Source organism: Condylura cristata, unplaced genomic scaffold (assembly GCF_000260355.1).
Source record: "Condylura cristata isolate star-nosed mole 26May11 unplaced genomic scaffold, ConCri1.0 scaffold00014, whole genome shotgun sequence".
NCBI lineage: Eukaryota > Metazoa > Chordata > Mammalia > Eulipotyphla > Talpidae > Condylura > Condylura cristata.
This window is the reverse complement of record NW_004567115.1, coordinates 39,484,854-39,512,635: the sequence shown is the minus strand read 5'-3', so window position 1 is coordinate 39,512,635 and position 27,782 is coordinate 39,484,854. Positions and strand designations below refer to the sequence as shown.

At 40.3% G+C, this 27,782-nt stretch overlaps 1 protein-coding gene across 1 annotated transcript in view; it reads right to left on the bottom strand.

Annotated features, from left to right (window-relative positions):
* Positions 1-251: 251 nt before the first annotated feature.
* CPE (carboxypeptidase E) overlaps positions 252-27,782 on the bottom strand; it is an 84,986-nt gene continuing 57,455 nt past the window's right edge. The window contains exons 2-9 of the mRNA XM_004682505.2: positions 20,297-20,493; positions 18,489-18,656; positions 13,774-13,891; positions 12,142-12,324; positions 9,303-9,442; positions 4,217-4,316; positions 2,716-2,834; positions 252-1,141 (exon numbers count right to left, since the gene is read on the bottom strand). Of these exons, the coding sequence (XP_004682562.1) occupies positions 1,043-1,141; positions 2,716-2,834; positions 4,217-4,316; positions 9,303-9,442; positions 12,142-12,324; positions 13,774-13,891; positions 18,489-18,656; positions 20,297-20,493 (1,124 nt within the window). The 3' untranslated portion in view covers positions 252-1,042. The remainder of the gene's footprint in view (positions 1,142-2,715; positions 2,835-4,216; positions 4,317-9,302; positions 9,443-12,141; positions 12,325-13,773; positions 13,892-18,488; positions 18,657-20,296; positions 20,494-27,782) is intronic.

The following is a 27,782-nucleotide window of genomic DNA, read 5'->3' as shown; positions in this document are numbered from 1 at the left end:
CTGTCATTCTTTCTCAGCAACCCCGAGTCTTTCCTATCATTTTCCTCATCATAGTGAGTAGTTACACTTCCTTGGTGTGTATATTTACGTCAAGTCTGTGTTTGCAACTGACCCATAAGCTCCATGGAATCAGAACCTTTTGTCCTCCATGATAATGCACAGAACTGGCACTGATGCTTGGAAGATAGCTGATACTTAATTTAAATATGTATTTTTAAAATTTTAGAGGATGAACAAAAGAGAAGTCACTATCAAGGGGATACTGATTTATTATGAAATGACAACTCTACACCAAAAATCATAGAAAATTAAAATACAGACCATGGAGGTTTTTTTTGTTGTTTTTTTTTTTTTTACTTTTATTCATTGAGAATGCAATTCTGTCTGATTAATCCACAACCAAGAGAAAAACTTAACATCTGTTAACAGGCTGAATAAGATAACTGTATTACCCTCATATGTGCTAGCAAGAAATCGATTTTCATTCCTTTCATAAAACCTCTTGCTAAACATTAGATTTAAATCTCATCCAAAAATGCATTAAAAAGATCATGCTTGTATAGCTAGTCAGCACAAGAGACAAATGACAATTTATACTGAACTATTTAAGTCTTAGAGTATATATCGTGCTCTCAAAACCAAGCTATCGCTATTGGCCTTCGCAGTGACATCCATTATATGACGCTGTCACCAATATGCCAAAAGGGTTCCCTAATTTTTAAAAGCTACAATTACTCCAAAAAGTCTGTATCGTAAATAACGTGGAATATTGCATTTAAGTCTACGGTGGCTAGATGACAAATATCTTTTCTATAGTCCTGTGTGACATATATGTAGCAAAATGAATGTCATAGAAGAGAAGTGGATCAAGCTTATATTTTTACCTAACAGTTTCATTATTTACGTAACATCTATTAATATACCAATGATTAAAAAATAAATCAATGTTCAATATTAACTGCACAAAATCTAAAAGAAAATGGCCATATGACATCCTACGAAACTATATAGGTAGAGTAAAAGCAGCTAATTAGAAGCCTTTTTAAAAATTTAAAGTTTCTGACATCATTTTCCACCATTCCATCAATTCTTCCTTCTCCTCTTCTTTCCTTTGAGAAAATGACTCCAGTTCAAAATCAACCTAAATGAGACAGTAAAGATGTATTGTTATCAGTATATTGCACTTAAATATATATTTTAAAAGCTGAATTTTAAGATAAATTTTAGAGCTTATAGAAGAGCTTATAGAATAGTCACCTGAATTAAAGTATATCCTAAAAAAAAATCTGATGATAAACAAAAGATACTATCAAGAAAAAAAACACCAAAAATCATTACATTTGAAATGTGCTTTGATCAAACAGCTTTGCAGAATTATTTAAAAGCAGAATATCTATTTAAAGGCAGGCTGTCCCCCCATAATCTGAGGTATTTATAACTAATATTTTACCTTTTCAGCAAATTTCATCTGTCAGCCCTAAATTTTCTCCTAAAAGCTGGGGGAATATGGTCAAATATCTAAAGTGTCCTGGTGTCCCAAACCACAAACTTCTGCTTTCTAGAATGTTGATTCTGTTAAAGAAACTAAGGCAAACACACATTTCCAAACCACTACCAAGACCAATGGTCAGGGCATTCTACTCCCCTTGAGAACTGGGAGTCCCCACCAGGGGTGAGGAGAATCTATACACTTCAGCATACAGGGCTTTTCAAATAGGCAGCCCCAATCCCAGGACTGCTGGGGACCCCCAGATAGCTGCACCCCACTCCAAGTAGAATTAAGAGTCCTTTGTTTCAACCACACAACCTCCTGCCTATTTAGAAATGAGGTTAGGAATGGGATTAGGGCCCTCTCCTACTGCTGAAAATATCCTGATTATTGTTTATTCCTCTTCATGTTAAAATATATGCATAAAATTATACTGATTAAAGAGATAAAATAATAATATGAAACTTTGGCATTTTTTCCTTCCTATATGTTAAGTAAAATTTTTTAAAACATTAAAAAAAAAACTCAAGATATTTTACTTGCAAAAACCAAGCATTTCTACTCCAGACTTGGAACGCTTGAGTAAAAAATTCAATAAATCCTTGACAAGTAAGACTTCTGATTGGAAATTCTGGGGCATTCCACGCCCCCGTAATGCAGTAACAACGATCATAATAAACCCTCCTCTAAGAGAGTTCTCTTCTCAGCTTCGCCATCTTCCTGGAAAAGTTAAGTAGCTTCTACTTAAATCAGTCTTTGAAAGTGCTTGGCACAGAGGTGCTTGCTCACAGTGTGGGCTTAATAAATGTTTGCACAATGCTGACAATGATCTTGTAGCATAATTTATTTTTCAGTCCAATATGGACTGAATCAAGTATTATACTAAATGCTAGAGATTAAAAGATACACAGAACATCATTGCTTTGAGATTAAAATCAAGGTTAGCAAATAAAAGTTTGGCTTCTTTAGTTTTACTTGATTTTCTTATGAGTCTCTTCAAAAATCAAAGAGAAAAACATACTACAACTTCTCATTGAGAAGTATTCAGTCATCCAATGAGCTCTGGGCTATCACCTTTAGTAGTCTCAGTTTTCTCTTCTGATCACTGGGGGTAATAATGACACCTACCTCATGGCATTATTATGGAGACTAAATGTAAGTCACTTAAATACACCTGTCATGTGGTAAGTGTTTGATAAATCTGAGGTATCACTGTGGTCACTTACCACAACAGCAATGCTATAAGGAACTGCCACTTTCTTTGTTATTGCCAGGTAGCCTGGGGCTGAAGCTGTAAGTTTATAGTTTCCAGGTACAAGCAATCTCCAGTAATCACCATCCTTTGCTGAAAGGAAAGAAAAATATCAAGTCACAAGGCACTTAGGTGAAGTGCATAATGATGCCATTGAAGGAATACTCAGTAAACTTAGGTCAATTTCTTCAACTCCCTATTTTCAAAATAGAGATTTATGTAATGTGCTGAAGTTCCACTGAAAAGAGTGACAGTCTCTTGAATTTCTTGTAGCAATCATATAGATATAAACATTAAACTGCCTGATACTTCTTCTACAATAACGGAGCTTCATCATTCTATCAGGAGAACCACAGGGAAGAAGTTTCCCAAGCAGAGGGTCAGGAACTGATTCTGAGAGTATCAGTGTTTCACAAACAGTGGCCCAAAGACAACTAGAATCCCCAAACCTTTACTAGAAATATGGATTTCAAAAGACTCAGAATGCGTTGTCTGGAGTGCCTTCTAGGAGCTGCATTGCCAATAAGTTCTCCAGAGAGTTCCTCAGCAGAGATGTTTCACACACTTCTGCTCCCACATGCGGGCAGTTACAAGGTCCGCCATCATAATCACTCTCAGTCACATGCCTTTTCCCCCTTAATTACAAGTGCCTGGCAAACCCCCAACCATGGATAATTCCCACCTCTCCTCTCCACCTGTCCCCACGTGCTGCAAGAAGCTGGGGACATCTCCCACGCGGGTCCATCTCAGATTCGTGGACACAGATGGTGGCTGTGCTGCCCTTTCTCTAAGCCTTTTCTCCCTAGTCTGTGCACACTCCTGTTCTCTGAGGTCAGTGCTTGCAAATCACCCAGGTAACAGAGTAAAATGCAAATTCTAATGCACTAGCATTAGAAAATAAATTTTCCAGGAAAGTGGAGGTGAAGCTTTAAGCTGCAAATAACTAACATGAACTTTAATCCCATAATATCCTGTTTAACCTTGAGGATGTCTCAGCTTATTCAACCAATCACATGAAGAAATGTGTGAAAATTCTAGGCAATAACACACTAGCATTCACCACATCCTCATTCTCCACTTTTCACCAACTCCTGAGGCTGACCCACTAACAGCTCATTAGCACATCTTAAGAGAGATCAGAAAGACACAGATATTTTAACTGCAACCAGCTCATTTTCTTTTGCCTCGGGAACTCCACTGGAGAGGAATGACCTCACAACTGTGGGGTGTCATGGCTGTAAAGAGGATGCCATCTGCTGCACCCCAATTTCTAAACACAGTAGTTTCCCTGAGTACCTGCCTGACCTTCTCCCTCAAGAGAAATTTGGTTAGATCAAAGTTGGGGAACAGAGGAAGAAAAGATACTTTAGGCATTAAATTGTTTTGCTTAGAATAGCAGAATTGTGACTATGATAACCAGTGATCAAGCGCTTGAGCATAAGCGCAGCACCTCAATCACAGTGAAGAATACCCACCAGATGTCACATCATGCTCTATTCCCTCCACAGAGATGCTGGCGTTGGCAATCGGGTTACCTTGAAGGTCTCGAACAAATCCCTTAACTCCTCGATGTATCTACGGAGGACAAGAAGAACCAAAAATACTCATGGTAGGGGAAAAAAAATCTAAAAACACCTATCAGTGATCTCCTTATCCTCTAGCAAAATATTATAGATCCTCGTTGTTTAAGAATCAAAACATGTTCAAAGACCACTGTAGATTTTAGCTCTCTCTGCCCTGCTTATTCTCAGTGAACTAGTGAGAAGTAAGTTCCTGAAAATTGATGTCTCATTCTGAGTCACGTAAAGAATTTGAAGGTCCTTCTGAACCACCGAAACAAAAATAAATAAAATCTGTCACATCTGTAAAGTAGTTCTGGTCTTAGTATATTTCATTACTTTCTCTTTAATTTGGTCACTTAGGTAACCACCTTGTATACCCGGCTAGTTAATAAGGGAATTATATTACATTCGTCCAATACTTGTTCATCCTGAATATAAAGATTTGCTATCTATTATATACATGGTGTGTATATAATACACACACACACTTATATATAGATCTACAGATAGTATTACAGATTATAGTGTATGCATATATGGTATTATATAGTATACAGTATATATTCTATACACTATGTATTATAATACACTATATATCTATATTCTGTGTTTATATGTAGTCACTAGTTTATATATATAATATGTATATATATGTATGTATGGAGAGAGAGAGAGACTAGTCTTGCAATAAGTCCATTAGGATTATTATTTAGATTGAAAATGAATGGCATGAAAGACCAGAAAATTTCAAAACTGGAACTTAGGTTTAGAAAGGAAATGGAAGAGTTACTATTGAGAATTATTCCCTGAATTAAATTGGGATTATCACACAACTATTACTATAATAGTAGTTAATAATACTATAAACTATAAACACAACTTTTCCCTTTATTTTTATATGATGATTCAACTAAGTCAATATGTGTTTGAAGGGACAGAGAGTCACTTTAGGTCTTTGAGAAAGTACTGCTTCTAGAATATCAAATGGGAACTTATTAAATTTGGTAACATAGGGCCCTCCCTGGTGGCACTGCACTAAGAAGCTTAAGCCACTTCCGCATGAGTTCGATCCCTGCCTGCCCCGGAGGTGACCACATGGCATGGCAGACCTCTCCTGACCCGCCTGCTGCTCCCCTCAGCAGTGTACTTCGTGGATCTGCCTGTTCTGCTCCCCACTCTGTCCCTGGTGAATCCTCTCACCCTCCACATCTCTGGCCTGTACCCAAGTTCTGTATGAATAAATCTTAAAAAAAAAAAAATTTGGTGACATAGCATAACATATATGGGGTCTCTCAAAAGCTCAGATTGTTCCTAACTCCCCCAGAAAATGAATTTTCTTTTTGACGGATGATATTTGAATATTCCCTACAGAAGGTAGAATGACTCTCATTATGCCTTTGTCATCAGAGATGTTTTATCCAAGAGACGCCACTGGCAATCAGCAAATCTTTTAGCATTTGCTATTTTTTTTTAAAGCAGAACCTCTATAACAATAAAAATAATTCCTTCTGCCAAGCAATTTACAAATGGTAAAAAGCTATATATGTTGTCAGTAGTAATGATGATTCTATTCACATGTATAATGCAGAGAGTACACAAATTTAAAAAAAATATATATTTAGAACGTAGTGAACCTTTGACTTTTCCTCAAGAATTATCTATGACTTGTCAACCAAAATTGCAAGACATCAAAACGCAGCCACTGGAGGGCTCTCCCTGGTGGTGCAACAGGTTAAAACACAGCAATATGAAGCTGTCAGAGAGTTCCATCCCCAGCCAGGGAGCTGGCACACATGGCGCGGCAGACCTCTCCTGACACACTCACTGCTCTCCTCAACAGTGCATTTCAGTAGATCTGCCTGTTCTGCTCCCCACTCTGTCTCTGGTGAATCCTCTCACCCACCACACTTGTGGCCTAAATAAATAAACCTTTAAAAAAAGCAGCCACTGGAAATATGAAATGTCAGCTTTCTGAGCGAAAGTCACAGGGTGGCAATGCCACTGGGGACCAGAAAACTTATGCAGAAAAGGAGGGGGAAAGTACCTCGAGATAGCTTTCCAGCAGAAAACCAGAAAAAAATACACTTTAGATTGGTAACAGGAGGCTGTTCAAAGAAATTTAGAAAACTTGTAAAAGAGAAAGTATTTACCCACATGTATTTTATTCTCCTTTAAGTATTATAGTCTGATATTACCAATATCATAAACTTTAGAGAAATGAAGTTTTAAATTTCCCACCATTGGACAATAGTCGAACTCTGAAACATAACTTCATGTAACCCATGTGTGCCTGGGTTAAGAAAAACTATACCCATCAATATTCACTTCTTATTTGTCAGTCTCAGCAACCCAGTATATGACTTGTTGAAGGGAATCACAGAATTTCTAATTTCATTCTTAACTTGTCCCTCCTGTTATATTTTCTCTTCAGAACATTTCAATCAACCACGGCCAAAAAAAAAAAAAAAAAATCATCCAGAAGATACTCCACTGTGGCTAGTACTGCATATATTAAAAGCCCTTAAATCTTCATGTACTGTAGGGTCACCCAGAAAACTTACTGAACTAGAGATTCAGCTGAGTGTGATTAGTGATGAGACAGGAAACACATTTTTAACAAGAATTTAGTTGATTATGTCACAGGTAGCCATGAAGGATTCGCTGAAAAAATCTTTGGAATTTGGAAACACAGACTGTTCCAAAGCTCTTGAGTGGGAGACTCTCTTCAATTCTTCTCAGCCAATGACGGAATTAAGTCTCCTCATGACCTAGTTCCCATGAGTTGTAAACTAGTCCACACAAGTTCAGGCCCAGTTCCTAATCGCCACTATACTCTGGCTTTGTCAAGAAAACAGTTACAGCAGAAAACCGCTGGCAGCCATCTCTGGCCTTTCATCTGTCTTTGATTCCTACATTGATTGGAGGGTCCTGAAGGAAAGCGTCTACCTGCCACTTTCCCAGGTGGCACCGTAATTCTGTTGGCATCAGAGCAGGTCACTGGCAGCTGTGGACAGAGCAAATGCTCAATCCGAGTGTTTAAGACGGAACTGCATGATCCTGTCCACTTCTTTTCAGCCTGTTGCCATATATGTGCCATCTGATGGCCAGGGACACACGCACCTGTTCTCCTCGTTCCTGATGGCACACTTGGTGTTCTAATTTGTTCTGTTTTGCCTATTTTCTTACAAACTCAGGGAGGATTTAAGCAGCAGTTGAAGCTGTTTTTTAGTTGTGGATCAGAGTACTAATGCCTTATGATGATATACATAGCATGATAGAACAATGCCATCACCTATAGTAAACACTATAGTATAACTCCAAGAAAGCTTCTGTGAACTCCTAAGACGGCTGGGACTGTTCAGTGTGCTGCCATAGTTCTTCATAGTTAAACTTTACTTTAGCATTTATCAAGTTCTCTTGTAGATGGGAATTCATGTTTCTGAACCCCAATAAAAGGAAGCCCCCTGAGTGCAATCACTATCCCCACGTGCACTCCCAAAATACATTTTTAGCTAACTTTGCTTTTGGAAGAACTGTCTAAATACACAGGAGACATTTTACAAGAGTTTCCATCAAGGTTGCTTAGGATGAAAGCAACTAAGTGTCATTAGTTTTCATCGTTGAAAAACACCTTTTAATGTTAACATACACCAGGTTTCTGTGACTGAAAAACCTCCTGCAGGATGGGTGTTTTTCAGTCAGTCAGTGGGTCTAGTCCATAATAGTCCCTTTTGGTAGATATTATGTGAATATCTCACATGTGTAAAGGAATTTTTCGGTCCAATTTTATAGTGTTTTAAGTGCACTGGGCTCCTGTATACCTGTTTATTTATACATTTATACATGTAAAAACTACAGGTTTATTTAACAGCATTTATTTATAACAAATTAAAGATTAGTTCAGACTCTGAGGGTGGTGAAATTAACATCACTGTACTTGACTTTGGGTGAAAATGGTTACATACATGATGGAATCTGAAGGCTGTCAAGGTACTGCAGGCAAGGGACAGAGAGTAGGTCTCTTTGGCTCCTGGGGCCAAAGTCCACTTGCTACCAAGGATGGGAGCTGGCTGGGGACAGACCTTGAATGAGCCTGAGTAGTAAGATTATTTCTTTCTGACAGGTGATGAGAATCTGTGCAAGTCCCACTGTAAGGGCCACAAATGGCCCCCTGGTAATGTTCCAGACTATGTTATGACAGGCCCTATAGCATGGTGATTCTGGAACTAGACATCTGAATGCAAATTCTGGATGAGTAACTGTATGCAAGTTTCTGTTTCTGATTCTCCACTTATAATTCAATGATGATGAAGATAAAGGAGAAAAAGGAGAGTGACTAGGAGCGGGGTAGAGAAGAGGGGAGAAGTGGAGGAAGAATGACTTCCCTCATAGGGTTATTCTGAGAATTACGTGTATCAGTTATTACGTGTAAGAGGAAAGGCATGTAGGCACGTTTACCTGGGAAACAGTAAATGCCCAATAAGTGTCAGCCACGATTATCATTACCTCACTCCAGCTGAGCCTCGGATCAGACAGAGGAGGCATGTGGGGCACAAAATTTTAGAAAACACACTCAGGGGCCACCCTACACCTGTCTGACCCAACGTGAACACCTTCTAAAACTGTGTGCCTTCACTCACCTGCTTGGCTTTCACTAGCCCAGGTCTGCCTACAATACCTGACATTCCAATGTGATTGGGGGAGGGGGGAAAAGAGGGAGAGGGCGGTGGGCCAGCATTTTCTGAGAGTGATAGGAATAAACAGGCTTCATAGGACTTCTACACAAACCTCCAGTTTAATCAGCTCAACGAATATTCATGAACCACAACTCTATGACAAAGCCTATTTTAGCCACAGCTGACACATTTTCAAATGCAGTCTGGGTCATATGGATTTCCCGGGACTAGACTCCTCTCAGGAGAGTATTGTACAATAGGCTTAAATGTTCATGCATATCTCATTTAATATCGGCGCTTGTATTTACGGCGCTTGTATTTACCTGCTCAAGGTAACTAACAAGGGAGTTTTTGTTATCCTCCCAGTAGCTCTTCAAAGTCTCCTCAGGTGGAAACTTTTCACAGCTGAGCTCTACGGTGATCTCAAAACAGTTGCTGCTGAGGTAATTGAAGTCTTGCATTCCTGCCAAAACACCAAATGGAAAGTTGAGATATGCCAAGTGGTAACCAAAATTCAACACAGGCCATTACACTGAATGGAGAGCTAAATAAAACACCCTCTAAGCAGTGCATTTTGAGGAGCTCATGTGTTCCTTAAAAGAAATCACCTTCTGTTAGCAATAGAACAACATACTCAGGAGAGCTTATTACTTTAACAGTGCAAACCCTCTAGGTTCTTTTTTTTTTTTTTTTTAAGATTTATTTATTTGTGCATACAGAACTGGGGTACAGGCCAGAGGCTCAGGGGCGGTGAGAGGCTTCACCAGAGACAGAGTGGGGAGCAGAACAAGCAGATCCACGAAGTACACTGCTGAGGGGAGCAGCGGGTGGGTCAGGAGAGGTCTGCCACGCCATGTGGTCACCTCCGGGGCAGGCAGGAATCGAACTCATACGGAAATGGCTTAGGCTTCTTAGTGCAGTGCTTTAACCCGCTGCGCCACCAGGGAGGGCCCCCTCTAGGGTTCTTAAGCAATCATTTGACTTAATGCATGGCTGCTCCAGGGTGCTAGCATAGGTGTGAGCCACAGTCTACATGGCTGGAAAAAACCTCAAACAAGAAGCGGGAGTGATGTCATAAAGTGGTGAAATAGTTTTCCGCATCTTCCCCCGCAAAGGACAAGATTATGATAAATAACACGAAAAGAGCATCTTTGTGGAAGCCCAGTTCCACTGCACCACTGTAGAAAAAAAAGTCCAGGGGCCCTCCCGGTGGCGCAGAGGGTTAAAGCACTGTACTAAGAAGCTACAGCCACTTCCGCATGAGTTCGATCCCCACCCCAGAGGTGACCACATGGCGCGGCAGACCTCCTTGGACTTGCCCACTGCTCCCTTCAGCAATGTACTTGTCAATCCGCATGTTCTGCTCCCCACTCTGTTTCTGGTGAATCCTCTCACCTACCCACCCACCTGTGGCCTGTACGCCAGTTCTGTAAGCATAAATAAACAAATCCTTAAAAAAATATATGTAATTATTTTTAAAATTAAAAATAATCTTCACCAAAATTATGATTCTGCCTCCAGAACAATTTTAATTGCAACAGGATTCAAATTAGGAATGGACACTGTTGCCATCCCCTGATTTCCACCCCCCCACCACCACCATCCCCCGCCACTCCCTACTGCTTTTCTGAGGCTGGTAACCCCATCCCTAAATTGTTGTTAAGTGCTGGCTGTGGTTGACAAGACCTCACAGCTGCTTCTGTCTGGAGAAATGCTGACAGAAGCTACGTAGCTTGAGAAGTTATGCGGGTCCATCTCCAGACCCAACGCTTCCAAGGTAACCCATAATCAATAACTAATTGATATGGAGCCACTAAGAGATTGCTCCTTGCCTCAGAATTGGACAATTCTAGAAGCTTGTGATTAATGCTTGAGGCCTCATCCCTGAGCCACACCCTTGCTCAGCTCCATTCCCCTTACTTACCCTTCTGCTCGCATTTCCACACAGCTTTTCCCTGAAAATCACCCCTCAACAGAGGCTGAGCATCTGAGTCCTCTAGATGCCTGACCTAAGATACTGATTTTATTTACTAGCAAGAAAACCAAAAAAAAAAAAAAAGTAAAAGCTGATTTTTTTATTTACTAGGTAGAGAACTAAAGAAAGTAAAAGCTTTCTTTGCTGGATTGTTGTGAGACAAATCATTAAGATTAATGTTATTATTACATTATTACAACAGATTATTTGGTATTCTACAGAAAACGTGTCATTGTCCAAAAAGGTAATTCCAAAGGAATACTAATGCCTTTATAAGAAGTGAAGTTTAAAATTACTTCTATTGTGATATATTTGACATTGTGTAAATTAAAATCTGACATAGACCTTATTTAACATGCTACAGGGGCTAATCTGATATAATGCAAAATATAAATTAAAACAATAATGTAAATCAGGAAGAATACTTTTCTCAGAGTATTCTTTGAGAATACATTAATCAAACTTAGTCCCCCAAAAACATATCAAACCCACACTCCAGAATCAGCTACTGTTTCTACTTCCCTAATTCTCATTTTCATTTCCAAGTGGACCATAAAAAAATTACTCATAGGCAAAGAGGGGGGAAAGTATCAGTATTTTACATTTCATCTTTCATCCTCGGGAGGCGATGCACCTGTACCTCTTAGAGCACAGGTGATCATAAAAATAGGGCTCTGGAAAGTTCTTGTGAGAGCAAAGAGCCAGGAACGCTGCCTAATCATGGAGAAGATGCCTCTGCTGGCTGCTGCACCCCCACTGTTAGCCCAGCATCAAGAAATGCAAACAGGTGTGTGGACCAAGATGCACTAGAGGTCAAAGTTTGCAGCCTACATTTGTTTGTCAAAGCATTGTGAACATAATAAAGATGCTATCTTATTCCCTAAGGCCAAGGACAACATTCAATTACTATTTCCCCAATGGATGTCTCTAATTCACTTCCCAGATTTCCTCAATTAGCATCTTGTTTTTAAAAAATCAAGAAAACTATACATAACAATCATTCATGCAGAACATGGGATAATTTTAATAACCAAACTATAGGTTCAGTGAATTCAACAAATCAAAGCATACGGCTTAATGACTTAATGACTGAGGAGGACTGGAGATACTCCACATCTCTCCCTCTACACCTCAGTGTCAATTACAGGTAAACTACCACAATGGTAAAGAGCGAAACAGGACCTCACCGCCAGGCACGCTGTACCAAGCCGCCCCATTGGTGGTTCCATCTACAAAGCTCCTGTCGTCATCATTCTTGCGACACGGTGGCCGATTGGGGTCTGACATGGGGGGGTTGAAAGAGGAGTAAGCCCGAGCCAAGCTCTGGAAAATGGCATCATCTGGGCAGGAGCTATACTCATGTGCAGTACCTAGGAACAAAGCCACAAGTTTGAAGAGACTGACACAGCCGAATGAGCACTAAATGCTTCTGGGGAGTAACTCGGTGTTGCTATCCTGCTGAGGCCTTTTGAGTTCCATCTCTATGGGCACGGAGCCAAGGCTTAGGTCCTCAACAATTACACTTAGTTTTGAGGTACTATGCTTTCCATTCCTAATCGTACAAGTAGGAAATGGGATAAAAGATACATTCTACTTATGAATTAGAAACAACAACAACAAAAAAAAGTGACACGCTTATAGTAAACTGATATGAGAAAATAATAGAGATTTCCACTGTTAATACTTTTCATTTAAAAAATATAAATGGGGCCTCACTGATGGCACAGGGTGTTTAGCCACAACTCTATGAAGCTGTCAGTAGCCACTGCAGCACGAGGTCAATCCCAGGCAATGGAACTACACATGTGGCCCCACAGACCTCTCCTGAGCCACCCACTGCTCCCCTCAGCAGTGGATTTCAGTCAGTCTGCCAGTTCTGCTCCCCATTCTGTCTCTGGTGAATCCTCTCACCCCCCCCCCACCTCTGGCCTGTAACCTAGTTCTTGTGTACATAAATAAGTAACTCTTTAAAAATTAGCCAATGTACACGGACCAACTTCATAGCCACTATGAACCACTCTCATACAGACTTTTCAGTACCTGAGTTTAAAGTTAAAAAAAAAAATCTCCTATGTCTAATATGGAAAAAAATTCTTCATATTTTGATACACTGGATCCTTACGCATATATTTCACAGGTTATTATATTTCTCAGCTATTGGTGAACCACAAATCGTTAACGTTTAATGATATTTCACCAAAGGCTTTCTTCAGAAATCAAAGTTTTCAGTATCTAAAATTACCACTTGTGTTTACAATGAGCCTATCTCTTCCAAAGTCCCCGAGGATTAATCTAAGGCAGGAAATCTCCCAGAACCACAAAAATTAACCTAACCTGTCTACCTGACTAAAGATGGCCGTCCCTAAGTATAACTAAAAGTGGTTAAAGAAAACCATAGCACCTCCCCAACACCACTAGAAATAGTTCCCAGCACTGAGCTGTAAGAGCACAATTAACCACATGCAGAGCAACTCACACAGGCCCGCATCAAGCTACAGAAGAGGTCTCCATTAAGCCATCTTGTACACAAATCTACATAGAATTCCATTGTCTCCTCTTTACATAGGCCAAGAATGACACCTTTATGACTTCTGTCTTAACCTTTGTTTCAGTATTCTTTCAAGATCATATTTCTCTTCACCTAAACTTTTACTTTTAAGTTACAGATTTCTCCTGGACCACATGAAATAGTTAGCGGGATGGCAAAATCACTTCATGGCCAATTTCTTTTAATATTACAGAAATCATTCTACAAGCCCTTGTAAAGTCATTTCCGGCTGCAAGAAAGGAAATGAGAGAGAAGCTGGAAGAACACGCACCAGTCCGAGTCTCATCATACGGGTAATTGGCCACAAGGTCCCCACCGTGGAGATTGGCAGACAGCACAAAAGGAATATCCATGATCCAGTGAATGACAGCCTTAGTCTCAGGAGCCAGCTGTAGTAAAGATCGCGGTCAAAAGTTATAAATTTGAGAGTCATTGGTGTAATTTGTTGATAAAAAATATAAGGAAAAGGTAAGCAAACACATGATTGAAGCGTCTCTATTTCACTCAGATATTTCAACAGCGCTTACATTTTCTTAAAAGTTTACTCATGTGGGCCGCTCGCCTTTTCTCTCTTTGTAACTTGAAAACCAGCATTCACATTACTTACAAATCTGGGGACACACCCATCTGATGTTTGTTAATAATGGCTGAGGATAAGACGAGGAGAGAAGAAAAGACTTAAGCTACAGAGCAAGGTTCTTTTATCTGGATGATTCAGCTCTAAAAACATGTGGTAGATTTTATTTCCAATGTTTGCTTACTATTTTTCCAATTCCCAGCTTTTATCCCTATAAAAAAAATATCAGGTTCCTTTCAGAGTTCACTGTAAAACACCAGTTTACTTTGGGATGATCATCTTAAATTTTAAAACAAAGACAAAAGTTTCGGGAATTCATGTTGTCTTTTGAATGACTCACAGTCCCTGGTATCTTGGAAGAAAAACAAAGGATGAAAGAAATTTATACCAAAAATTTAATCTGAAGCCAAGACTTTGATAGCTTTATGTCGATGAGTTGTTAACAGCCACTAAGGAGAACCTCAAATCTCCAAATATGTCTTTGATTAAAAAAAAAATCAAACACTTTATTGGAAATCTAGTCTGTTCTTTGGGACATAAAATTAATAATATCAGACGGGTCTGATGGTTATAATAAGACCATTTATTTGGCTATCTCTGTTCAGTTTAGGGAAAACTTGTACCTGCATTTTATTGTACTTCATGACGCCCTCACTTGACAGGCATCAGATAAGCATCAGATAGACATTAGATAGGTATCAGATAGGCATTAGATAGGCACGCCTCCCATCTCACAAGTGGAATCTGATGGTCAGATATATTAGTCACATGTCCCGTTCACATAGCTCTAGATTCAAATCCAGCCTATGAAATTAAAATGCCCATGATATTTTTTGTATATCGGCTTTAATGTACCCAAACTAACTTATTTTTCGGTAGACTAATTGTGGAAAAGTGTGACTTGTAATTGTGGGAAAAAAAATATGGCACTGTTTTATTATTGTTTTTACTTATTTTACAAAAATGTTCATAGTTGAAGATATAGAGAAGGAAAAGGAAATATCATTACTCATAATTTTACTCTTTAAAATATCCACTGCTATCATTTTTATGTATCACTTTTCAGTCTTTTTCCAATACACTTAATTTTTAAAGAGGCTATTTATAACCATTCTGTACTATACAATTTTTGCTTGCCAACAGAAAATACCTTTCCCTGTCATTTGAATACCCTCATTTTAATGGTAGGGATATTTCAATGTATGGATAGATCAGTTTCAAACCCGAACAAAATGGTAGCTACTATTTAGTAAATATGTCTGTGTAACCCTCTGAGTCCTTACATCAGTCAGATAAAGGGCGACATGTTTCCCCATTTTATAGATGAGTAAGCTGAAACACAGAAAAGTTAGGGAACATGAAGTCACTCCATTGAGATTATCCTGTGGTCTTTAATCATAACTTTAAGTAATCCATAGAGAAGCTTCTGGAGCACTCCCAAGATCAAGCCAATTTTGGTTACCCTATCTACAGCTAATTGTGACCTATCCTTAAAGCTTCCAGTTAAAGGCTACAAAGATAGCTCAAATGTTATTCTCTGTAATCAGATGACTTTTGCTCTTAAAATATATTAAAGTTATATTTATTTCATCTTCATCACAATTCTAGTCATTAAAAGGAAATAAAACTTAATATGATTATTTAATTGATTTTAATCAAGAAATCTAGGCAAAGACTTCTATGAACCCAGATAACAGCATAGGTGACCAGGCTAAAGCAAAATGAGAGAAATGACTTAGCAAGAAAATTTTGGGACCTCCCTTGTGCAGGGATTAAAGTCTCAGCACTATAAGCTATCATCAATATGAGTTCAATTCCCAGCCAGGGAGCTGACCCACATGGTACAGCAGACCTCTCCTGACCCGCCTGCTGCTCCCCTCTGCTTCTCTCTGCAGTGTATTCGAGTCCATCTGCCTGTTCTGCTCCCCTCTCTGTCATTGGTGAATCCTCCCACCCCCTGCACGTCTGGCCTACATCCTAGTTCTTAAAAATAAGAAAAGTTTGGAAGATCAGGAGTGTTTTTCTTCAGAGAGCGTTGGAAGAGCAAAGAGCACATGGGGAGGACACGGTCAGCCCAGGTTTCTCTCCATCATCTGCATGCTGAGCACACCCCCCCGGTGCCTCCCAGTCAGCACCCATGAGAATCTGCACTTCAAACCCCTGATCCCTGGCATATCAAATATAAACTAACCTGGAAATTTCAAAGCTCTATTAGAGATCCGCTAAGAGTATGTTGTATAACTATATGCCTTTGGGTTTTTAAATATATTAAAGCTATATTTATTCCACTGTCATGGCTGGTGGACTAGAGAACAAGCTTATCGGTCAGATTAAGGAGTGCACCAGCCTCAGTCAGCAGAGTCAAGGGAAACTTGAATGACCCTAGAACTATAATAAATGAGGAAATTGTACTTTCCAAGTTCTCACTTAGGAACAGTACTAGAAGTCGTTGATAAGTCCAGCTGGAAATTTCTGGAACAATAGAGGAGGAACTCATTGCTGCCAGAAGAGTTCTCCTCCACCCTTCCTCTATGATGGGCTCTTTCTCCCTTCCAAGTAATTGAAAACAATGTTGAGACAATACTGGTCTGAGAGAATCTGTCAGTGGGTGTGTGAATGTGTCCATCTAACTGGAGGTACAAAACAGAGAGTACTGGAAAATCATGCCAAAGGACAATAAGAGTTCAAAGCCTGACCTCAAGTACTTGGTAGTATCAACTCGTTCACTCTCTAGAACCCCACTCTGAGGTGGACACTACTGTTACCTCATATGGCAGATGAAGAAGTGGGAGCATGCTGTGATGATATAACTTCCCAACACTGGCATGGCAAGTAGGGAGTGAGCGCTTGACCTAAGGCGGCTGCTTCTGGCATCCTTGCAGCACCACCACAAGCGTCTACGACACTGAGATTTATTTTTTTAAGAGTTATTTATTTGTGGCCCTCCCTGGTGGCGCAGCAGGTTAAAGCACAGTACTAAGAAGCTAAAGCCACTGCAGCATGAGTTCGATTCCTGCCTGCCCCGGAGGTGACCACATGGCATGCAGACCTCTCCTGACCTGCCCGCTGCTCCCCTCAGCAGTGTACTTCATCAATCTGCCTGTTCTGCTCCCCACTGCCTCTGGTGAAGCCTCTCACTGCCCCTGAGCCTCTGGCCTGTACCCCAGTTCTGTATGCACAAATAAATACATCTTTAAAAAAAAAGTTATTTATTTGTGCATACAAGTAGTGGGGTACAGGCCAGAGGTGTGGGGCGTGGGGTGAGAAGATTCACCAGAGACAAAGTAGGAATCAGAACTGACAGATTGACTTACATATAGTGCTGAGGGGATCAGCAGGTGGATCAAGAGAGTCCCCTGGCTGGGGATTGAACTCGTGCTGCAGTGACTGCAGATAGCTTCATAATACTGTGCTTTAAGGCGCTGTGCCACCAGTGAGGGCCCAACACTGAGATCTTGATCTGGTGGCCTTGGGGAGCTAACAAGATTTTTTAAGCAAAAGAGCAATAATTTGTGTGCAAGAGGGTCACTCTGGAGTAATTTGAGAAGACTGAATATAGCTGGGAGAAGCTAACAACAAAATAAGAATCAGCAACCACTGTATCTTCTTTGCAGAAGAGATAAATTCTGGAGACACTCTAGGGAGGTCAAATCACTGAGATATGCTAACTAACTACTGGTGAGTGGTGACAGACAAAGAAAAAGCCAGGCTTTAATGTAGGATTGATGAAAGAAGAGTGTTGTGTTCGGGAGAATACTAGTCTTGGTCATGATAAGCCTAGGCCCCTGGGTGCCGGGGTAAAAGAGCAAGTGAAAAAGAGAAAGGGAGATGCAGGAAAGGAAATCTGTAGTGAAAGGTGGGAACCTGGATGGCTTCATATAATAAGTGACCTTGAAGGAACAGGCAAGGGTGGGAACCTAAGGAAAAAGATAAAGGTTTCATAGGGGACCCTGAGGGTGAGCATTTAAGGCTGAGCAGGAGAAGCAGGGAAAGAAACAAAGTCGGTATTTGAAGGGCAGCTGAAGAGGTAGAAGAAGGCGGAGTTCTACAAAGCAAAGAAGAAGAAAATACTGGAAAAGAAGAAAAAATCAACATTGGAAGTGCTGTAGGAGGTGCAGATCAGACATGCTGATGAGGGCCTCGGAGAAGAGCTTGTGAAGACTAAGACCCCCACTCCGGGTTCCTCCTCCTCCCCCACTTCCAACTCCCGCTCCCCAGGGCAGATGCTCAGTTCTAGGGGACAGGACTAACTTTAAGGCGCCAGCCTTCTCAGCCTGGACTTGCGCAGCCGTAGCTAATGATCCCCCACAATCCCTGCTGTCTATGTTCTCCACCGTGAGGAAAATATTAGAACATAATTCCACAGACTTGAGGGCAGAACCCAAGAAAACGACACGTTTTCTCTATACCTTGGTGTTTTGGTCCACGATTTTCTTCAGGTTTTTCAACAGGTGATTATTTGGACCACCTTCTTTCTCGTTAACGTAAACGATCCTATCCAGATCAGGGAAGTTCCGGTTCAGGTCTATTCCCTGGGCGTTGCTTCGACCCACAAACCAGTCCTTCAGCTCACCAGGCTAACAATCAAAGGACAAGGTATCGGTTATTTATTATTATTGTATTAACTATTTAAGATTTTCATTAATGTTTTTAAGATAATGTGTTAAGATTGTTTAACAATAATGTCCCTTTCTAGTATTTCCACTGTTTTACTGATATAAACATAAAGGAATTAGGTATATTTATGGAGGTTAAAAAGTGTATTTTCAATGAGTAGCATTTTTTTTTCAATGAGTAGCATTTTAAGTGCTAATAATACTACTTAAGATAGTTGTCAGCAAATGGATTTAAAAAGTTCATATATACTAGCTAGTAATAGGTAATGTGTTTCAAAGCAAGTCACTATTAAAATATTCATTGCCGGCCTCCCTGGTGGCTCAGCGGGTTAAAGCACAGCACTGAGAATCTAAAGCTGCTTCCGCATGAGTTCGATTCCCGCCTGCCCTGGAGGTGACCACATGGCGTGGCAGACCTCTCCTGACCCGCCCACTGCTCCCCTCAGCAGTGTACTTCGTCGATCTGCCTGTTCTGCTCCCCACTCTGTCTCTGGTGAAGCCTCTCGCCGCCCCTGAGCCTCTGGCCTGTACCCCAGTTCTGTATGCACAAATAAATAAATCTTTAAAAAAAAAAATTCATTGCCTCCTTAAATCACAGTAATCCCTTTTTTAAATATTCAGAACAAATTGCTAAAAAATGATCAGAAACTGCAAATGAGCTTAGCATGAATCTCATATTAATTAATATATATATACCCATCTTAAAGCCTCCATAAAAAATACAAGCACTATAAGAAAAGTTGTAGAGCTTCTGAAGTTGAGGAAATTCTGTTGAATGTTAAACCCTTCATTTCACAAAGGGTAATTTAACAAATTTCTAAGTACTCAGCTATTTTCCCATAATGAAGATTTTCTTCTTTGACGATTAATTTACAATTACATCAAATTTTTGGCATGTGAACAACTGTCATATTCTTGAATTTGTGACAGCTCAGGAACTTTAAATTATGAGGCATATGACTCATAGTAGAAGCTACCAGAATAGAAGCTACGAGAAGGGTAAACGGGGTTGGAAACACTATGTAGGGGGATGGTGGACTTGGTGAAGGACTACAGGTGCCGTGGTGGTGTGGTGATACACGCCTGAAGAGGAGTGATGCTGTACCTCTGAATCACATACAAAGCAGTAAGCCAGTATTACATTAGTAAAAAAAAAATTTAACTGTATCAGGCAAAAAAAAAAAAATCTTCCTTGGTATCAGTAGAGGGCGCTATGACACCATCTCGGTCTGCCATTCAGAGAGGACAGTCGTTAAAATACTCTTCAATACTTGGCAGTAGATATTTTTTCACACTTGTAGATTTTTAGAAAGAAATTTACCTGTTCATAAATGTAAATGATAGATATGATTTCTTTAACAAAAAAAAACGGTTCTTTAAAATTGAGTTATTAACAAAATCTTTCCCATTTAATCTCTGCTGAAGAAAAACTCTTCTGAAGTTTTTTCTTGCCATCCAGTTGAATACTCTCAGATTTTCCCCTGATCAGTCTGTGAAGTTCACCTGAATGCACTACTTATAAATGGGCAGACGCACACACACACACACACACAAATGTACAGACATACCAAATGGAGAAAGTGCCCTCAGGCCCCACTCACCTGGGATGCAGCCTTCTCGAAGCCGTCGGGGTTCAGGGAGGGCATGATGTGAATCCGGGTGTTGTGGATCAGGTTGACAATTGTTTCGTTCCCTTTTTGGTACTCGTTGCACAAGTATTGGGCCAAGAAAATGAGCAGTTCCCGGCCAACAGCCTCATTACCATGCATATTGCCGATGTATTTAAATTCCGGCTCGCCTGAAAAACCCCAAAGAGATGGTATGGAGACTTTTCTAGCTTCAGAGAGAAGGCAAATGACAGAGTGTCAGCAGATCGTGCATCTTCTAATTACCCATAGGTGAGGGCTTCTTTTCCCTCCATAAATGATATTTAGAATAATCTACCAATCTGCTTGTTCTGCTCCCCACTTTCTGGTGAATTCTCTCACCGCCCCTGCACCTCTAGCCTGTACCCCAGTTCTATATGCATAAAAAAGTAAATCTTTAAAAGTAAAGAAATAAAATTAAATAATCTACCTTAAACATCGAAGCACTCTAAATGCCCCTTCTATTTCCCTGTCTCTCTCCCCAGTTACCCACTTGCTATGGACTAAAATGTCCCTCTCCCCAGCCATTCATATGTTTAAGCCCTAACTCCTATAGCTGTCTGGATTTGGTGCTAGGATATTAGAGGAAGTAATGATGGTTAAAGGAGGTCATAATTATGGGGGTTAATCCAACAGGAATGATGTCCTTGTAAGAAAAGATATTCCCTCATCCTCTCTCCCCACTCTGTTACAGAAGACCATGCAGGAACCCAGGAGGAAGGCCTGCGACCAGGGAGAAAATATCAGAAACCAGCCCAGCCAGCATCTTGATCTTGGCTTTGCAGATTTCAGAACTGTGAGCAAATTAATTTCCATTGTTTAAAATGATACATCAGTGGAGTCTGGTTATGGCAGCCAGAGCAGAAAAATACCCACCCCACCCTCAAGAACTAATAGTAATAACAACAAACTGTGGTCCTCCATTTGACTCATCACTGAACTTGGCGTGTTCTCTTATTCAGTCTTCATCAAGTGTCAACAAGAGGCTTTAGTCATCCCTATTTTTTTTAAGATTTATTTATTTATGCATACAGAACTGGGGGACAGGGCAGAGGTGCAGAGGCAGTGAGAGGATTCACCAGAGACAGAGTGGGGAGAACAACAGACAGATGGAGGAAGTACACTGCTGAGGGGAGCAGCAGGCGGGCCAAGGGAGGTCTGCTGCGCCATGTGGTCACCTCCTGGGCAGGGATCAAACTCATGCAGAAGTGGCTTTAGTTTCTTAGTGCTGTGCTTGAACCCACTGCGCCACCAGGGAGGGCCCAGCATCCCTCTTTCAAGATGAACAAACTGAAGTCCAGACTGCCTAAGAGGCCTGGCTATAGCTGCACAGTCCATAAGGCCAGAATACAAACACTGGTCTCATTTAGTTAACAGTCTCTGCTTTCTTTTACCCCTGTTGAATTAAAGCATTGGCCTTCAGGCCAGACTGTACAGGGTTAGAGCCCAGCCCCACTTCTCATGGGTTGGCCTTGATCAAGTGAATTCAGCAATCTGGGACTCTGCTTCTTTATCTCTCAAATGATACAAAGATTTTACCTCATTAGCTTTTTAGACGAGTTAATGGAAATAATGAGTGTAAATGTTTAGAATGGAGCACAGCAGATAACAAGTGCTGAGTGTTTGCTATAAATATTAGGAATAATAATGTATCCCATTATCTTGTCATTGTGAGATGACTTACCACATATCTATTCTAATTTTCTTTTTACAAAAGTTCACTAAAATGTGAAAGGCAGATATTTTTATTTTTATTATACAAATGCGGCCTAAAAAAATAAATTAAATTTTGCTGAAGGGCTCAGAATCCAAACATAAATCACATTACCCATTTCTGCTGCTTTTCAATGCATTATAAAAGGAGTAATAAATTTGCAGAGAACAGCAGCTGTGATGTTAATGAATCCTGTTGTTCTGTTCCTTTCTATTTCACCCATTCCATAAGCCCAATTTCTCCTGGAAAGGATTCTCCCATATTTTTAAATCACTAGGACTGCTCATCCCTGCTAAAAGAATAGAAGTTGAAATAATTTTTCTCCTGGAAATACACTATCTAAATACCCTTTGCATGAGATTCCTATGTGTGTGATTTAAAAGACTGTCAACCACAGAAAACCATGTCCTTGTGTGACCTCTCAGTCTCAGCTTAAACTAATCTTAATCTAAGGATCAGTTGGGAACAGGACCAGTGCTATTTATACCCCTCATTTTTTGCTTTGAGTGAAAGTCTCTAATAAAACTACTTCTAAGGACTTCCCCAGAAGATAAGAGATATTTTCTTTGTTTCTGATTTCAAATATCATCATGGCCTTTTTTCCTTCCTGTCAAACTAGTATGCTTCAAACCTATCATATGATGTATTCATCTGGTCGAGGAGAAATGGCAGCATTCTATTCCACAAGAAAATAGAGACCAGGTAGCTGAGGGTTCTAGAAGCTTGCCAAAGTTTTTTGAGGAGTTTGCACTGTTGGATGTATTCTGTCCTGCTCCCTCCTCTAACCTAGCTTTGAGGCTCCAGTCACTCAAAAGAGCTTGATTCACAGGCCATAAAATAAATGGGCACTATGAAATGTTCTGTTCTCCTATGGATTGAAAAAAATCCATATTTTTGTATTTTGTATTTTATATTTTGTATTTAAACCCTTTGGGATAGGGAATGATTTCCTGGTTCTACCACAGTCTACACCACTCCCTATTGCTGCTTTACTTATTTATGTGTGTAAATCATGATTTACAGAAGCAGAAAACTTCCAGTATGGTTTCACTTCTTCAATTATGTAGGAAATGTCTTTCTTAAAAATAAACATTTCTCAATATATCTATTATTTCTGTGAGGATGTAGTATTAAAAAATGACAATAATAGTGCCTTAGGACTGCAAGGTTATTCTACAGAAGATAATATGTTTGGAAATGAAATCCAAAACATGTATGACTTAAAAAGAAAAGCAAGTGCATTTTTTAAAAGATTTATTTATTTATGCATTTAGAACTGGGGTACAGGCCAGAGGTGCAGGGGCAGTGAGATGATTCACCAGAGATAGAGTGGGGAGCAGAACAGGCCGACTGATGAAATACATTGCTGAGGGGAGCAGCGGGCGCGTCAGGAGAGGTCTGCTGCACCATGTGGGTCACCTCCAGGGTAGGAATCGAACTCATGCTGAAGTGGCTTTAGCTTCTCGGTGCTGTGCTTTAACCCCCTGTGCCACCAGGGAGGGCTCACAAGTGCATTTTTAATTCCTTAGTTTTCAGAAATAAATTAGATCGCTAGATAATGCTATCACCAGAATGCAGGTGGCTGTGTTCTTTTAAGCCAACAAACATGTCTTATGAGACAAAGAAGAACCACAGTTTAAACACGGTACTGAATACACATTAGACACTACAGTGGACCCAAAAGCAAATAAAGCCTCATTGCTAACTCAGGGAATGAGGGTCTGGAAGAGGACACAGATGTACACAGAACCATGTTCAAGAGTGAAGTAATAACAATGGAATGTTGGATTCATAACTAAGCAGCTTCAAGATCAACAGTAAATACTTGTATGGCCTCTCTGGTCTCACTCTGGCCCTCTTCCCTCCCCAAACCAGAGTGATCTTTTCCAAACCCCATTCTCATCTGGTCTCTATCTAAAAATCCATCAACCAGCTTCCCATTTGTTTTCAACAGAAAGACCAACTTCTCTACAAGAGCTTTAACCCCGGTATGTTCTCACTAAGCCCTGCCTCTCTAGTCTCCTGAGGCACCATCCTCCACCCTCCTCCATCTTTCAACTAATCTTCCTCCCACCACAGGGCTCTCACCAATGATGGTATCTACCTCTCACACAGTTCGCCTCACCTTCTTCTGATCCTGAATGAACATGGTTTGCTCAGAATGTCCTCGGTCTAAGTCTAGCCCTTTGTTACTTTTAATACCTATTTGAAAAAAATATGCATTGATCAGTGTGATGACTTTTTTCATCCCCACTCCAGACAATATATGATGGTATTGATTTTAGCCTACTAAGTTATCGCCCTGTTCCCAGGGTGTTCCTGTGTCCTAAGGAGACACAGTAAGCATGCAACAAGTAGAAATCAAATAAATTCATGACGAAATGAATAGATGAATGGTCTCCCTTTTAAATCTCCTCCCAGCTATGACTGGCAACAAAGCATGCCCAGGACATAGAGGTGCAGTAGCACTCAGAAAGCCTTCCTGGAGCACTGAAGGGAATGGACGGACGGACGGACGGACGGGCGGATGACAAGCACCTCATGGCAAACAGTCCAAGGAATATTTCGAAGCCTCGGGGTTTGCTACTGTACTCTCACTCGGCAGGAATAGAAACACTTCTTTGGGAAGTACTCTGAACAGCTGACTTCCCAGGAAGAAGATTAATCTCCAAGGTCACTTGAGAACCACAAAACCTCTCCAGCAAGCAGCTTCCTCAGGCTATTTTTGTTTTAAAGTCTTAAGAAAGACTTCTGAAGAAACCTTGTCTTCAAAATCCTTAATCCAGAAATAGGGATAAAACAGGAAACAGGAATAACTCTGTGTCAAGTGCACCTTCTATTTATCTAAAAGAGGGATGGATTTTCATCATCACTTAGGTTGTGCTCTCTGATTCTAGAGGAGTTTACAACAGGCTATTACCTGGATGCCTTTCTGTTTACAGTGTCTGCAAAGTGCATATCCCAGGTTTAACAAGTACGTCACTTGGTTGGTGGATTCAGTTGGTAACATATGTATTAGCCCGGCCGTAGCTCATCTCTCTCCTAGCAACGGGGAGGAAAGACAACAAGTGCTATTCCCAGTGCACTTGGGGATGGTTGTTTTTACATTCATTTTACGTTCCTCGCTCACAAACTAACTCATTTTCCATTTTTCTCAGCAGTTACTCTCACATCCTGATCCTGTAATTGGGATCTCATCATATTTGCAAGTCTCAGCTCAGAAAGTTACAGCCATTTTTTCCACAATTTCATGTCACTATCAGTTTTCCAGTTACCTCATCTGTGAAGCATCACTGAGAAAGAAATACCTTGTAAGACAAACCAGCTTCCCGAACCTAAGTTCCTGTCCTGTCACCTGTACCACAATACAATTCATGTACCTGAATGAACCTGTATTCTCATCAAAGGATGGCAGTAACTTATATTTTTTAAAAATAAGATCCAGGGTTCTACTAAAATCAGAAATAATTAAATTCCAAACAAGAACAGTAAATGATTTTTAACTTCACACTGGTGATCCTGAATTCGACCAACTATATATGAATCAGTATCAGGGAAAGGCAAGGAAGAAGGAAGGTAGGAGAACAAGAAGAAATTTCTACTGCTTTGAAAATAAAAGATCAGTGGGCTCTCCCCTGATAGCACAATGGGTTGAAGCACAGCACGATGAAGCTCTAAACAACCACTGTGGCAAGAGTTCAATCCAGGCCAAGGAAGTGATCCACGTGGCCAGACAGACCTCCCCTGACCCATCGGCTGCTCCCCTCAGCAGTGGATTTCAGAGGATGTGCCTGTTCTGCTCCCCACTCTGTCTCTAGTGAATCCTCTCATCCCCCACACCTCTGATCTGTACCCCAGTTCTTGTATGCATAAATAAATAAATTTTAAAATATAATAATAAAAAGTTAAATATTTTACAGTTTAGAAGTTTCCAAATCATAGGAATTAATGGTCTCAGAGTGACCAGAGAGTCCCTAAAGCAAAAGTTCAATGGCTTAATGAGCTGAACCTACAAAAAAGGATACTTTCTGTCTTGCCCACATAAAGGAAAATTTATTTTACCCTTGTAATTTAACCCACTGGTGAGTCTTCCTGTGTCTAATACTTGTGGCTCTTGGCCATAGCTGCCAGTATGATTGTGGAGCAGGGTAATTGATCAGTTAAGGCCCTCTTTGAATCTTAGAGACAATTATTCAATGACCTATATAGAAGAAATCAGCAAAGGGAACATATATAATGGAAATGAAAGAAACCAATGTGAAAGCAGATTGTAAAGTGTGAAAATCTACATTAAGAAGTATAGCATCAAAAACGGGGGGGTGGGAAGGGAAGTGCACGGGATTATGGTGATGGCCCACGGGTGACTTGGTATTGGAAAACCCGCGGGGATTACAATTGAGATGGAAAAAAAATGTACAAAATGATGTAAAAATAAACTGTTATAAAAAATAAAATAAAATAATTAAAAATAAAGAAAAAAGAAAGAAGTATAGCATCATCAATTAGCAAATATTAAGGGTAAGTTAAGAAAGAACCTGACAGCTTTCATCCTGTAAATCATCGTGTAACTCACACTGGGATGAAGCTGTTCTTACTCCAGCATCAAACGATTATCAAAATATAAGTCCACTCACTCCTCTGAAATAGATACCTTAAACCTGGTTTTATAATTCTTAGAGTTAGTGACAATTTCAAAATACACGTCCTGGAGCAAGTTGAGATTGCAAGTCATCCCAAGTTCTATGTGAACAAATGCATGAAACCTAGACTGGCGAACCCTGTCCCAACCTCCTATCCAAATAATCTGGCCATAGGTGCCATGTTAGACAAAAGACATCAGGCCATGACCGTGATTATCTCGCAACTTCCTGGAAAAAGAACTCAAGAGCCTGCAGGTGCAGGTGGACTGCAGTGTGCCTGCATGTTTGCAGGCACTGCCTGGCTCACAGGAAGCGCTGACACTCCCTCCTCCGCATTCATGGATTTATCCTTTAAATAAGTCTAAATTCCTTCTCCCAGCCAGGCTAACACCTCCTGTCCAGCACTGGTTCCTCCAGCATGAGCCTTTGAGAAAACCTTGCATGAATCAATTATACCTAGTGCTATACCTCTGAATTCTTTCCCTAAGGGGCAAAGGACCCACAAAGGAGCCTCTCTTTTGGGTCAGTGTCCATAGCAGTGATCTATTACACCCATTGCTGATAACTGAAAGAATTGCAACTACAGCCCCATTTCTCAAAGATAAAACAAATAAATAAAAGAGTATACAATCATTCAAAATCACTATTAAAAAGACCCCAGAGCTCTGATAGCTAAGAGTTTGTATCAACATGAGTTTGCTTTTCCACTATCTTCTCTAGTCTGTGAATCAAATTTTACCATCCTGTGTCAATGCGACACTATAAAAATTACAATAGCGATTACAATAACTTTGAAAAAAGATATAGTAAAATATGTATATAGTCAATGGCTTTAAGAAGACGACAAACAGCTGTCCACACAACATCTTCACTGCACTGATTTGACTCACAAATGGCTGCACAAGCCAGCTGGAAACATCTTTGGAACAGATGGGCCTTCAGTCAATGCTCTCCCTCCCTCAGTGGTAAACCAGGGGTTAAGACATTAGTGCTACTAATTGTTTCCACTTGTTTGACATTCTAACCTATTATAGCCTGTAAATCATTCTTGCAAAAACAAAACCCTGCACGTTTCCTAGAACTTGTC